The 14,307-nt window shown below is 30.3% G+C and overlaps 2 protein-coding genes across 2 annotated transcripts; one reads left to right on the forward strand and one right to left on the reverse strand.

Annotated features, from left to right (window-relative positions):
• The first annotated feature begins 4,266 nt into the window (after positions 1–4,266).
• On the forward strand, positions 4,267–6,594 carry LOC142554369 (protein DROOPING LEAF). Its single transcript, XM_075665038.1, has 7 exons — positions 4,267–4,538; positions 5,038–5,169; positions 5,433–5,529; positions 5,646–5,694; positions 5,792–5,867; positions 6,274–6,327; positions 6,431–6,594. Exons 1-7 carry the CDS (start codon positions 4,437–4,439, stop codon positions 6,434–6,436), a joined length of 516 nt encoding a protein of 171 aa, XP_075521153.1. The 5' UTR covers positions 4,267–4,436; the 3' UTR covers positions 6,437–6,594.
• A 1,961-nt stretch (positions 6,595–8,555) lies between these two features.
• LOC142552645 (protein BIG GRAIN 1-like E) lies at positions 8,556–9,729 on the reverse strand. The gene has a single exon (XM_075662394.1). It carries the CDS (start codon positions 9,645–9,647, stop codon positions 8,682–8,684), a length of 966 nt encoding a protein of 321 aa, XP_075518509.1. The 5' UTR covers positions 9,648–9,729; the 3' UTR covers positions 8,556–8,681.
• Between the last annotated feature and the right edge of the window lie 4,578 nt (positions 9,730–14,307).

The raw sequence follows: 14,307 nt of genomic DNA on the forward strand, positions 1-14,307 counted from the left end.
TAATTTTTTTTTTCAAACTATGAATCATAAATTCTAAATTATAATTGAAAATTTCAAAATCTCTTGTTATTTTTCTTTCTAATTCTTAATTATTTTTATAATATTTGATATTATTCATTACTTAAAAAGTGTTTTTGCATCTCTTCGCATAATTTTAACTATTATGTGGAGTTTTTAAAGTAGTAAATTTAATTAAAAAAATGTCGTGACAACAGCTTAATTCTTTTTAATATTTGACATTATACAAAAATTTTTTTTACTATTTATTATTTTTAAATGATTACATATATTTTGTGTGTGTACATGCACACACGCAAAATATATATGTGAATATATGCACTTTTTTCATATTTTATGATGTCATGACTTAAATCTAAAACGAAATTTTTAATAACTTTTGAAATATCAATATTTGTACATAAAGATTAGGATGTTTCTTATTAAGTTTTTTTAAAAAAGAATAAAATACAATTATTATTCAGACTTTTTCGATGATGAGTTATTCTGAATTTTTTTGCCTCTCCAATAAAATATATATCTACATATATTACCTTGAAGGAGTTTTTTTTCGTAATATATTATTTGCTCTCGTAATTTTCATGCATATTCTCCTATTTTTTATATCATGTAATTATATCACTAATTTTAAAATTAATATATACATTACGAGAAAATGATTGGAGAAACTAAATCATGATTGTTGAAAATGATAGATAAGATATGGAATAATATTTGTTATTAAATAATTTGTGGAAAAATTATGTGTCTATATTCATTTGAAAATTTACGATCAATATTCATAGTGCACTTAGGTTCGTTATTGTACAAGTCATTGCCAATATAAAATTAACCTTGAACATATGTGATTATCATGTTTTTGGCTCAGTGTTATAAAAAAGGTAGGCGAGCGACCAACCACCTCCTAGCACCTAGGCGGCTTTTCTTTTTATCTAAATATCTTGGTCTTCTTGTTCATCTACATATTTCTCCAATAATTTATCTATATCGGATTAAAAACTCAAAATCAATAACATATTCATCTTCTTTGTCCGATACAAATTGATTGAAAATTATGTATAGACAATTTTTTTGACAAAATTTAAAAGCTGTATATATAAAATTAGGCAATGATTAGGCATCATAGTGGACCGATTTTTTCAACAGCACCTAGAGACATCGTCTTTCTAAAAATTTGAGTGATGGATCACTGCTAAGCGTCTATACTCCATCTATTTTGTCTTGGGCGGCGCCTTTTAGAACACACACACACATATATATACTCGCAATTAGGGATGTAAACGATCCAAACCAAATTAAACAGTATCAGACTTGAGCTTGACTCGTTTAAGATTGTTTGAGGCATGAGCTCGATTCGAACTTCTATTATCAGGCTCGAGCTCAGTTTGTCTTGAAATTACTAAGCTTGAGAAAAGCTCAGAAAAGCTCGTTTATCATGTTAATCAAGCCGAGCTCGAGCTTAATTCAATAATAGCTCGTTTTTCATGTTTAACAAAGCATGGCTTGAGCTCGGCTCGTTTTTTATAAGCTCGTAAAGCATAGAATTGAGCTCGAGTTTGAGCTTGATTCGAGCTTGTTAAAAAATAAATATATCTATGATCTAATTTTAAATCACACATAAAAATATAAATTCATTAATAAATAACCAAAACAACAAAAATAACAACTAAAAAAAACATAAACTCAGTATATTATTGAACATTCGGAAATAATACATCTAGCATCCATATAACAAATATTCGTCATATACTAATATCATCATATAAATAACATTGCAATAATTTCACTCTTTTAATACTTCAATTCCTTTTATTGATATTAGTACTAATATTTTTATTTGTCAACTCAACAAATGAGCCAAGTTCGAGCTAACGAGCCAACGAGTCGAGCTCGAGCTTACTAGCCACCTAAACAAGCAGAGCTCGAGCTCGAGCTTGCAATCCTATTATCAAACATGTTTGTGAGCTCACGATCCGAATATCCTTAAGTTCGAGCTTGGTTTGATTAATTTTTTGAGCTCGAATTCGAGCTTGAGTTTGGTTTGATATGATTAACAAACTCAAACGAGTTTTTTATCGAGCCGAGCTCCGAATAACTCGCAAACAGTTTGATTCATTTACATCCGTACTCGCAATGAATTCATACATATATATATATATATAGATGAATCTAGCATCTAGAATTCATTGCGAGACAAAAAAAAAAAAACGTATGTGTGTGAGAAGAGAGACTGATGGAGGTGTCTAATCCAAGGTTCCTAAAGTAGCTAAGGAACAGAGAAAGCATAGTTCAAATGATTATGTCCAAATCCATATAAATTATATGAGAAGCGTGGAGAGAAGGGCTGCCCCTCTGCACGAACTCACACCATCTATCAATTGTCTTCTGCAAGAATTTAACACGTTGACTGGTTAATTATGTATAATTCATATCCATGCTTCATTTTCAAATCTAATATCGAAATTAATCAATGTATAAAAGATTCTTGATTTGGAAATCTTGGTTATTTTCTTTCTGTTTAAAAAAACCGGATATCAAATATTGTATATACGGCCAAAAATATTAAATATTCTTAAATCACAAAAATTAAAATTTGGGGGAAAAGACAAAAACGGGTGGGGTGAGTGAAGAGGGGAAAGGTGGGCTTACACCAACAAAGAAAGTTGTGAAATGGGAGTGGTGAAATTCGGCAGTTTACTATGTTTGGAAATCTAAAGAGAAGTCCCATCAACTAAATGACACTAACCCCTTTCCTATCTTAAATTTATCAGTTTGATTGGGACACATGATTTCGCTCCTGTCAATTTCCACCACCCTCTTTTTCAATTTCTTCGCCCACTCAGAAAATTAATCCTCTTTTTTTAGAAAAAAATGAAAACAAAAATGTGTTATTTTGTTAAGCATATATGATGTAATTAATTTAACTAAACGGATGATTAGTTTTGAGAAAATCCATGTACAGAAAAAATTATGTTCCGGATTCGAAATTATATTTATCCAATATTTTATAAATACCAAGATTCGATTTTTTTTATTAAACATAAGCGGTATGTGTGCATAGAAGATTAATCCGCCTGTCTATTTTAAATTTGTGAAGGGAAAACTAGTGTTGGACATGTGCAAGCAGTGTGAGTATCCTCCATTGATGTGTTGTGTGACAAAACAATCAAAATGTATAAAGTAATTGGTACTGAATGTAACTATATATATATACACAATTTAAGTATTCCCAGCTTGGTTCTAAATTATATTAAGCCGCAGCGAAAACTTCGGACCACTGAATAGCACGAAAAATAGAGGAGCCTATTACTGGCAGTATATATAATTATATGTACTAAAATTTTATGAGGAAGAAACAAGATTTTGATTTCTGATTTCTAACCAACATTTATCGTATTTGTCACAAGTAGTATATGAGTATGCAACTTTAAGATTGACACCAACTAAAATGCATGTGATAAAATTAAATGATTATTGTTTATCGAAGGGAGTAAATTTTTGAGGCGCAATGAAAATTTCCGAGCTTTGATGAGATTGGCAAGACCGTACCTTAACCACCAACCTGACATTCATGTACGAACCATAAACCTTGTTGTTTATTGGACTGAATTTCATAGGATTTCAAGAATTCTCGGCCATCATGTCGTATCCTACCTGTTGTCTTCTTACGATCGATCATAAAATTTTATACGCTCTAGGAATAAAACTTGCATTTTGGAATGATCGAATAAATTTTTTTTAATAATTATCATTATTAGTGTTATTACTATTTTGTGAAGGATGAGTAGTTAGTATTGACCTGCCGCATAGAACTACTTACGTTGTTGCCTATATACATCATTAGTCTGATCATTTTTTGTGTTCTAATTAGGGAATTTGCATGAACCAACATAAAAGTCATTACAAAATTTGCGGTTAATATATGGGATCGAGCGGGAATGTGACAAATTAACTCATTAAAAGGATCGTAACACTAATAAGAATGGTTTTATTCGAAACCATCATTATAATAACTGCAGCAATATTAGGAAAACTAGCCAAAACAAAGAAAGGAATATTGATTAATCCTAACAGAAGTTCATCTCTTATATTACACCAATTCCTGGTTCACAAAAATATTTAAGATTAACAATTAACATAAGAATAACCTTGACTCTTCATCTGTTATATATATATATATATATATATATATGTTCTATTAACCGTGCCACCTGATTTGTCCGCTAGTCAGAAAATGCTCTTGTACAATTAGTACTCTACACAAACCCTAGATTTGTGCTTAAAAAAAAACAAAAAACCCTAGATTTTTTTTCCTTGACACCATCCATCCAGCTGTGACAAATGAAACCTCAAATCTTGAGCACTATCACTCTATAAATACTTTAGCATATATATCCTCATCATCTTCTTCATCATCAATGAGCACAGAATCATCTCTCAAAAACACCATGGATTTGGTTCAAGCCAGCTCTGAACATCTTTGCTATGTCCGATGCAACTTCTGCAATACTGTTCTTGCGGTAGATACCTACATATATACGTATATATACAGCTAACTAGCCCCAAAATTTGCATGAATATATGTTTTTATACCTTTATTTAACGTGTTTTCGCTTCTGTTCATGGGAAACATCAGTCTCCATCAAATCCAATCTATCTCCATCAGTTGGTTGGTGTCAATTATTATCTCAAAGAAGTTAGTTTCTATTGGATGTTAAGGAATAGTGTACAGCATACTATATATATAAGAGAAATGTTTCGTGGCTTTTGGAGCAAGCAATATTGTCACATCCAGATATGAGTTTATTTTTTGGTCCATTCTTAGCATTATAACCGTCCAGGACCAGTTGAATCCAGTAATAAAAATGGTACTTTGATGGGCATCTAGCTTTGTTCAATGAAATTAAGTTTTCTTAAGACCTTGAATCCAATACTATTTGTAATCATGCTGGCTTCCAAAATTAGGGCTGTCACATAATACGCTGTCATGTTTAACATGATTGAAAATTGTTATTATAGGTTGGGATCCCAGGCAAGAGGTTGTTGGATACTATCACAGTGAAATGTGGGCATTGCAGCAATCTTTCTTTTATGAGCACCAGGCCCCCACTTCCAGGGCAATGTTATGATCATCAAACTTCTTCTCACCAGGTAAACTACTCATCGTAGGAGATCGACGGCTAAATTTTAAAGAGAGAATTTTACACCATTCGTGGTTAGGACTTGTACCTTGAGAAAAATCATGTATACATAAATTATTTCAGGGGCAGATTTCCCCGTCATTTTGTTGTTATTATGCTCTAGCTTATTAAAGATTTCTCGTGCAGCTAATTAGTATCGTTCGTGTGTGTGTGTGTGTGTACAAATACATACACACACACAACCAACTAACGTTAGTTAGTTCTTTGTAACAGGCACTCTGTGGGGAATCTAAGAAGGGCCAGTCTTCGTCTTCTTCCTCATCCACATTCATCGAGCCCTTATCTCCTAAAGCTCCATTCGTGGTGAAACGTATGTCATATCCCAAGTTTAAAAATAAAATATAATTCTAAAGTTTCATTTGGTTTTATTTCCATATATATTATAAGTATGTTTTAAGTTTAAATTTCTTGATAACTTTGTCTCAGCTCCCGAGAAGAAGCACAGGCTTCCATCTGCCTACAATAGATTCATGAAGTAGGGTTCTTATACTTATACATAAGTTTATTTAACAATAATAAGATTCACTTTCAATTCAATGTTTATGCAAAAATCTGCGAATAAACGTCTACAGAGAGGAAATTCAGCGCATCAAAGCCGCAAATCCAGAGATACCACATCGAGAAGCTTTCAGCGCTGCAGCTAAGAATGTAAGCTTAGTTTCCCTTTTGTCACGATCATGCTTGGTTTAGGTATAGGGATTTCATAGTTCTTTTAAGTTTGGATTTCAAATGACAAGATATATATCACAATTATTATGGAAATATTTATCTTGATGGAAAATCTAAATTAAAATCATTAAGTAAATTTAAAATCATAAATTTGAAGGCCATTATTTCAAAGTTATCAATCTAATCACACCCTAACAGCGATCTTATGCTAATATTCGAAATTTTTTTCTTGTATTTTTTTTAAAAAATTTTGCTTATTATTCTTTTCTTTAGAAAAAAAATTTCGCTTTGAATTTTACGCTGCAACCCTTGTGCACATTAATTGATCAAGATCAATCTTGAAAATTAGGTCTAAATGTATTATAAAAAAAATATATTGTAACAGTGGGCTAGGTACATTCCAAACACACCTCAAGGCTCCATTTCAAGCAGTAACAATGTAAGTAGTCAATAATTTTATTTACGATATCATGAAACAGTTATAATCATATACAATTTGGTCCCGTCGCTCATTTCTTGGTTAATTATAATTATTTATGCAGGCTTAACTGATTAAAAGAAATGAATTCTCGAGGGAGGGAAATCCGCCTGGAAGTTAATTAGTTTCTAATTTAAACTTTTCCCGAGTTCTCCCATGTAATTTGTGCTTTGGAATCTAAATTTATGAATGCATTAAGGAATATTATATGTACTATTAATTTGGTCACCACAAGTACTTTACTTTTCTATCCTCACTACTGAAGAAACTACAGAGTAGAAAATGATAATTTTTTTTATACATAGTAAACAAATATGTTACTCTTGTGATGGTACCCCGATTGTGTATTCAATAGTCTACGTCTCAACACAGATGTGATATTAATATCGATAGTGTTAATGTGACAAAACATGGGTCAATACGTAGATCATTCACAATATCTACGAATTTTAGAGATATACGGTATACGCCCTAATTACACCCCTAGATTTTCATTAGTTTTAATAAAAGAGAAGCAAGTTGATTTATTATTCTGGTGAATAATTAAATATATGGACGTGCGTGGAAGCCCAACATTATATTAATTCAGGTCCAGTCCACAAATATTTATGGGTTAATTAATACATGCGCTAGCTGGACTTAATTGTGTTGTGAAGAATACATATTTAATCATAGGCTTGTGATTTCATACACGCCCTTGTTATTTACCTTTTTTTCAACATTTATTTATTATACATTTAGGCATAGTTTGGTACATGGAATAAGGGAGAGATTGATAAATAATCCTCCTTATCCCATGTTTGGTACCTTTTTAAAAAACCCATAATAATATCATGGGCCTTTGATAAATAATTTTTTAGAAAGATAAAATGTCTCTTCTATTAGGTGTGATAATTTTAATTTAATGATAAAATACACTACAAATGACTTAATTGCCCTCAATTTATAAATGATTTTTATAAATCTATGCTAGTAGGTATAAATTAAAATCAAATAAATATTTTTATTTATAAATCAAGCAACAACTTTGAAATTATTAAATTTATTATGATAGTGTTAATTTTGTCATTACAATCTAATATATAAATTTAATCACTCTTATTAAAATCATACCAAATATTAAATATAATATCCTAGATCTTATTTATCTTTAATTTATCCTTATATTATATATCACATGTTTATCCTATCATGTGTACCAAACTATGCATTAGTATATGCGACTACACATACTATGCCCCTCGAATATTAAAATTATTTATTTGGAAATCAGTAAAATTCAATCCTCACGTAGTTGGCTTTATCAATAATCATAGCTAGCTTGAGCTCGAAGATTAATGGCGGAGATTTCTCGGTCACATTCTTAGAGTGTAGCTTTGAATTCTTCGAGGTTGTGCTTTGATTGATGAATTTGATTTGGAGATAAATTCCATCCATGGATTTCGAATGACACTTATCTTAAGTGTAATTGAAATTTGTTACAGTTACTATCGAAAATTAGATACGTTGATATAGAGAATTTCAAATTCACTCTAATTTTGTTCATCCGCCAAGAAAGACAAATAAGTTCAAATTCATCATTGATTCAAGTACAACTTGATGGATGAGTAGTTTTATTTTTAAGTTCGTATTTGATCGTGTGAGGTTGAATCGCAACTCCTGAGGGTGTGGTGATATTTCTTTTTCTCCCTTACACAATTGTTTGACTTTTCATCGTAGAAAGTGGTACCCGAAACTAACATTTCTCCAATAAGTGGTCACCGTAATTAAGTTTCTTTCCTATTTCTTGACAAATTCCATGTCGTACAAATTTCAAACATCATATTTATTAAACCACGTTTTTATTCAAGTACTATATATTAGAATTAACAGATTCGCTTTTTTATGATTAAAACTTTAAATCATACATATGGACGATACGACATCCAACAAGCTAAGACATGTAAGTAATTTCCTATTTTCCTAAAACCATAATTTTTTTTCCAGTTGGGGAAGATTTTTGTTACAATTGAGTCTCGAACATGAGACATCGTCTCAAACTTGAGAAATTAGAATCAATCAAATAAATTAAAAGTACAAAGGTTAAAAAAAAGTTGAAAACACAATTAATAGACATTTCGCATCGTAGACCAATATAAATGCTAATAATAATAATATCAAAATAAGAAAACTTAAACGCAAATGCGTCCTTGTCTATACAAAATTAAATTAAACAAAAATTCCCCACACTCGAGCATGATAAAGAAAGGAATTAATTATAAGGACCAACGATTAATATAATTATCAATCAGTAATTATAACAATAATCCAAATAGTTACACTGTTGCAGTGCTGGAAATTAAAACACTTTTCTTGACCATATCCATTTGAGTTGTTTCATAAACAGGCAAACCAGTGCTCGAACAAATATCCAAATCGTAATTTGGTAAATCAAACAGATCAGAACTTGAATCACTGTCTCCACCATGGCTGAATTTTCGGAATTCCTGTACGTCGGATGGATAATTTTCAACCCAATAATTCGTGGAACATTTCTTCTGATCTGCAAATTCGGAGCTCCCGTTGCTTACAACTTTTGCGGAAGATCCGTTTCTGAAACTGATCAGTTTCTCATCCGACCAGGCATAATCCGTGTTTGTTTTAACATCATACTCCTCATTTTTTAAGGAACCCGGCATGAAATTTTCACCGGATTTCGGCCCAGAAATTACATGCTGAAGGGGCTCAGAAAAGCTTCTGAATTCTTTGTATAATTTTGTGGGAGTGTTTGCATAAATATGAGGAGTTGTGAAACCGGAACTTGAAGTTGAATAAATAGATTTCGAATCAGCAGCAGAATTCGTGACGGGAAAATGGCTGATACCGCTTCTTCTTCTCCTCTGCTCACCAGTGTTTTCTACTTCAGGATCGTTATTGGTGCGACCAGATATCAGTTTCTTCTTCTTTGCAGATTTTTGATTGAATAAAGAGTTCAAAAAACTAGCAATCCTTGCTCCTGGAGAGCTTGGCTGCTTGTATTTCTTGTTATCTTTCAATATTTGCTTTTCGGGAATCTGATTGATCTGTGCAGAAATTATATTGCTTTTCGGCAAGTCTAGACTCATCCGTCTAACAGTTTTTATGGGATTCTGCCCAAGATTTGGAGAAACGTAACCTGGAGCTTCATTGGCGCCGGAGAAGTACTGAGTCGCCTCGAAAACATCGAGCTCCCCGGAATAATTCCTCCACTGGAGTGAAATCTTTTCGAATCCTGAGGGTACTGAATAGCCTGTAACAGACATGGTTTAGTTTAACATACGTGGGAGTGGATTTTGAAATGATTGAAATTAATGGTTTTAAACGGTCCTTTTATAGCGATAAATGCACCAGCAATAATATCAATATGTAATTTTGTACAAGGTATATTTGGTGAACATGATTTGCATGTCACTGTGTTAGTTCGTAATTTACTCATGGTAGTGACTACGGTCATCATTAAAAAAAATTAAAGTTTTACCATTAATTATATAGATTATTATACTGTACTAAATCATTTTTTAATTTTTTTCTTGCCAGCTAATAGTATCCGTACATATTAGTGTTAAAATATATTCTCTCTTTTGCGAAGAAACGAACTTTACATGTGCTGCTAAGTGTTCTCGACTTGAAAAGAAATTCATAATTAATTAAATTCTTTTTTGTTTTAATATTGTATTCACAGGATCCAGCAGCAAATATATAAAAGCGATCTATGCAATAAATTGGTCAACAAAAGGGGCAGCGTCCAACGAAAACGACTTTTCATTTTTACTTTTTCTTTCTCTTTCGAAATCCAAAGGATGTTGTGTTTCTTAGGGTGCAAAGAACGCTGTGCTTCCTTGGATACTCTTTACTTAATTATTTGGTGGGGATTAAATTATATTTCAAGTGGCGTTGGCATGATTATGTATTATTTGTATAATATTAGCTTTTCTTTCTTTTTACATAAATTTTTAAAAAAAGAGCTATAGTTCTAGAGTAATTTATTACGGCGGTGGATGATCTTAAATATAAATATTTCGACCATAAGCAGAATTTCTCGTTTTGAATTATTTGGGCAAGAGATAATTAAGGTATTTGTAGCTAAGTTGCACATAATAGTCAGAGGTCAAGAAAAAATTATAGATGTTGTTGGCTTCGTCCCGAGTAATAATAATTCAATGACCGATGTGACATGCAAACTGGTAGAGCAGATATTTTTATTTGTAAATTCAGTTCTTGTAATAGACTGATATCAACGGAAAAAATAGCTAGTTGGGGTTCCTATCTGGGTCTAACACGACGCAATTTTCAGGCACATGCCGAAACATATTCTATATATATATACACACACACACACACACACACGTAATATCACGAAAGGGATGGATACTTCTTAATGAAAAATTTACAAATGGATATGATATTCTTCGTGTGATCATGAGGTCGACCACTCAATACTCATGTGACCTCTCTATCTATATAATATAATCATATGTGATGATGTGGATTTTTGTTAAATCAATAGTTAATTAATTTCATATATTATATAGATTTTTGTTAAATCAATAGTTAATTAATTTCATATATTATATATGATGTATCTGGCATCTGGTAACGAATAACCGTATATAATAAGCTTAAAATCAAACTAATAATTTGAGTATACATTTAATTTATGACATGCAAAAAAAAAAAAGGCACCAATACATACAATTGTATAAAAAAAATTAAAGCTGTAATTTTAGTCATGTTTATTTACTTTTTTGTAGTTTTGACTTTTGATAGTCTAGGTTCCCAAATTTCAATCAATTTTTATTATTATTATTTATTTAGCTCACACCGATCTAACACTGACATAGATCTTACGCATATACTGGCACATCAGTACTTCCCATGAATGACTGTAAATGGCCAAAATTTTTAAAAAAATAATGAATAATTAGACACAATTTGGAATATAGTGGACTCAAAACTATAAGAAGAACAAACAGAACGAAAATTACATATTTTTCGAAAAAAAATTACGAATCATCGACAGATATGGCGAGAATCATGTGTCTGTATTATATATTAAGGGGAGGCTACTGGACCGACCAAATTGGTACGGTTGTTATGGTCATTTTTCTCTTCTTTTTTTCCCGTCTTTTATCATTTATTTATTTTAACCCCAAATTTGTCTTTTTTCCCTTTCCATTTCGACTTTTCCTTTTATATATATATATAATCATTTTTTTAACCATATATAGTCTTAATCGTTTTTGTTTCGTTACAAAAATCAAGTTATACAAATGCGTACGTCAGAAACTACGGTGATACTCTCGATTGGATGTTTCCCTCTTAGAAATCAGCACGCAGCCTTTGTCGTTTGTTTAGGAAGTGCGTTTTCAGATGCAACTTCCGAAGTTTATCATGATCCTGAACAACCGAAGCCACGATTTGACAATAGTTTGATGCACTGTAAGATTAAGACCGTCAAGCACATCCAAAAATCTTTTCCTAAAGTTTGGTTTCAGTTAAGATATCCTCGAAAAGCTTATTTCTCAAATATATATATATATATATATATATATATATATATATATATATATATATATGATGATACCCTAATAATTAAGAGCTCGGGTCATGAATGACCCGGGATAACAAATGGATTCCCAAATCATGGTCATTATGCATGATGGATTCTTCTGAAGCCGGGCAGATGCAAGCTCAGGCTCAACTCTCCGGGCAACCAGAAGCCCGGGCTCTCATATAAGCTTCCGGGAGGCATTCTACCCGGGCTACCTCGATAACAGTGCCGCACTTCGAGTGCTATCTTATCTATCAGATCTACAGGGGTTTGGCGTAGTCAGAAAAGCTATCAGATGTAGGGTGGCTTGACAGGAAGTCAACATCAAAGGCTATGAGTGGTAGGTGTACGCGTAAATATATATATACTAGAATATATGCACGTGCGTTGAACGTGTGGAATATACAAAGATGATATGAGGAGAACAATTCTCACACTATCTTTTATTTTTTAACAATTAATTAAATCTACGATACATCGATAAAGTTCAGCATTTATTTTTGGCTGAGTTCTTGAATATTAATATAATTGAGTTGTTTTAAGTTTGATATACATATAATTATATAATGTTGCAATATTATGTCAAAATATAAAAATATTTATTAATATGATCCATAATCAGAACCATATTCGACATGACTATTCAAAATAATAAGAACCAAAATTTTTAAATTTCTCATGATATATTTTGAAGTTATAAAGTTTTATACATAAATAATGTCATAAAAAAAGTTACAAGTTCTACAAGTATTCATCGATGAAAATTTGACAGAGCATAAAACATGAAGATAATTGTATTATTTTTAAAAAAAATTATTTTCGAGATTTTTTTTAAAAAAAAAACATAAGAAAATTTTAAAAATCTTATAAATCATTTTAAGTAACTGTAGATGTAAAGTAATTTGTTTTACATAAAAACAATTTGAATTCATTTTTATTTATTTTTTTTTATCTCTTTGATGTATATAAAAGTAATTATTACACATAAAATTAATTTAAACTTATTTTGATTCTTTTGAAGTGTTTTTTTATGGTACCAAACAATTATTTGTGTTTGTCATGCATAGCATTTAACGATTTGGAAAATTGACAGCCACGTCAATGCAATCCTCATTATGTTCACTATTAGCTTAGTATAAGGCTTTGCACGATAAATCACAATTATAAGAAATAAATATTGTGTCGTGGGTAACAAATATAACTTTTGACATAAATATTAAGAAACATTCGAACTAAAAGATAAATATTTCACCATCATTCTGTTTTGTTGGGTTAAGCGTGGCAAGAGTGAGGGTAGTACTGGGATGAGTAAACTTCTGGGAATTTTCGTGAGTTAAGCTGCTGACATTGTGTCGCTTATTTTAAATTTCATTAAAGATATATATATATATATATATATATATATATATATATATATATATATATTGAAAAAACCTGTAAATTTCATTCCAAAAATAAAATTTTATTTTTATTCAATTATTATAAAATTCATTAATACCTGAAAACGAACAAAAAAAGACATGTATTTATTAATATTATTTAACGAAAATAAGGAAATATATGTAAATTCACACAATTTTATAAGAGTTTTCAAACTTATTAGTCGTGTATTATTTACATTATTAATGGATGTTAATTTACTCAAATTAAAATTTAAAATTGCATAAAAACTCCTACGAGACTGTTTCACGGGTCAATTTTATGAAACATGTTTCATATCATACTCTAATAATGAAAAATCATTGTTTTTAACTCTGAAAATTGACCGGTTGACCCATTTGAAGGGTATATCCATGAGACCGGCTCACAGAAAACCAATTCAAAAATCGTATAACTATAAAAATTTGAACAAGGGTGTGTGTATACTTAATTTTCATTCGATTTATTTTAAATGCATTAATTAATGTAAAAAAATCAAATAAAGGGAAAAAAATAAATAAAGATAGAGTTCACAAATAAAAAAAAGTCAAACAGAAAGAATTATTTTTAAAATAAGGATATAATTCAATCTGTGAAAATATATTGCAAATTTTATTATTCTTCTATTCATTTAAATTCTATTAAATATATATTTTTTAAAACAAATAAAGTATAAATTTTATTTCAAAAAATGGTGGCTAAATTTCATTTTTTAATTTTATTTACAATTAATTAATAGTTGGGAAAAAACAAACAATAGAACATGTATTTATTATTATTACTATTATTATTTTAAATTTTATTTAAGATATAATTTTTTTAAAAAAAATGATGTGTAAATTTCATTCTGAAAAATGAAGACTTAGTTTAAATTTCATTCTAAAAATTGGTAACTAAATTTTATTTTTCTTCAATTTATTTAAAAATATATTAAATAATATATGGAAAAAAAA

This window comes from Primulina tabacum, chromosome 8 (assembly GCF_025594145.1).
Source record: "Primulina tabacum isolate GXHZ01 chromosome 8, ASM2559414v2, whole genome shotgun sequence".
Taxonomy (NCBI): Eukaryota; Viridiplantae; Streptophyta; class Magnoliopsida; order Lamiales; family Gesneriaceae; genus Primulina; species Primulina tabacum.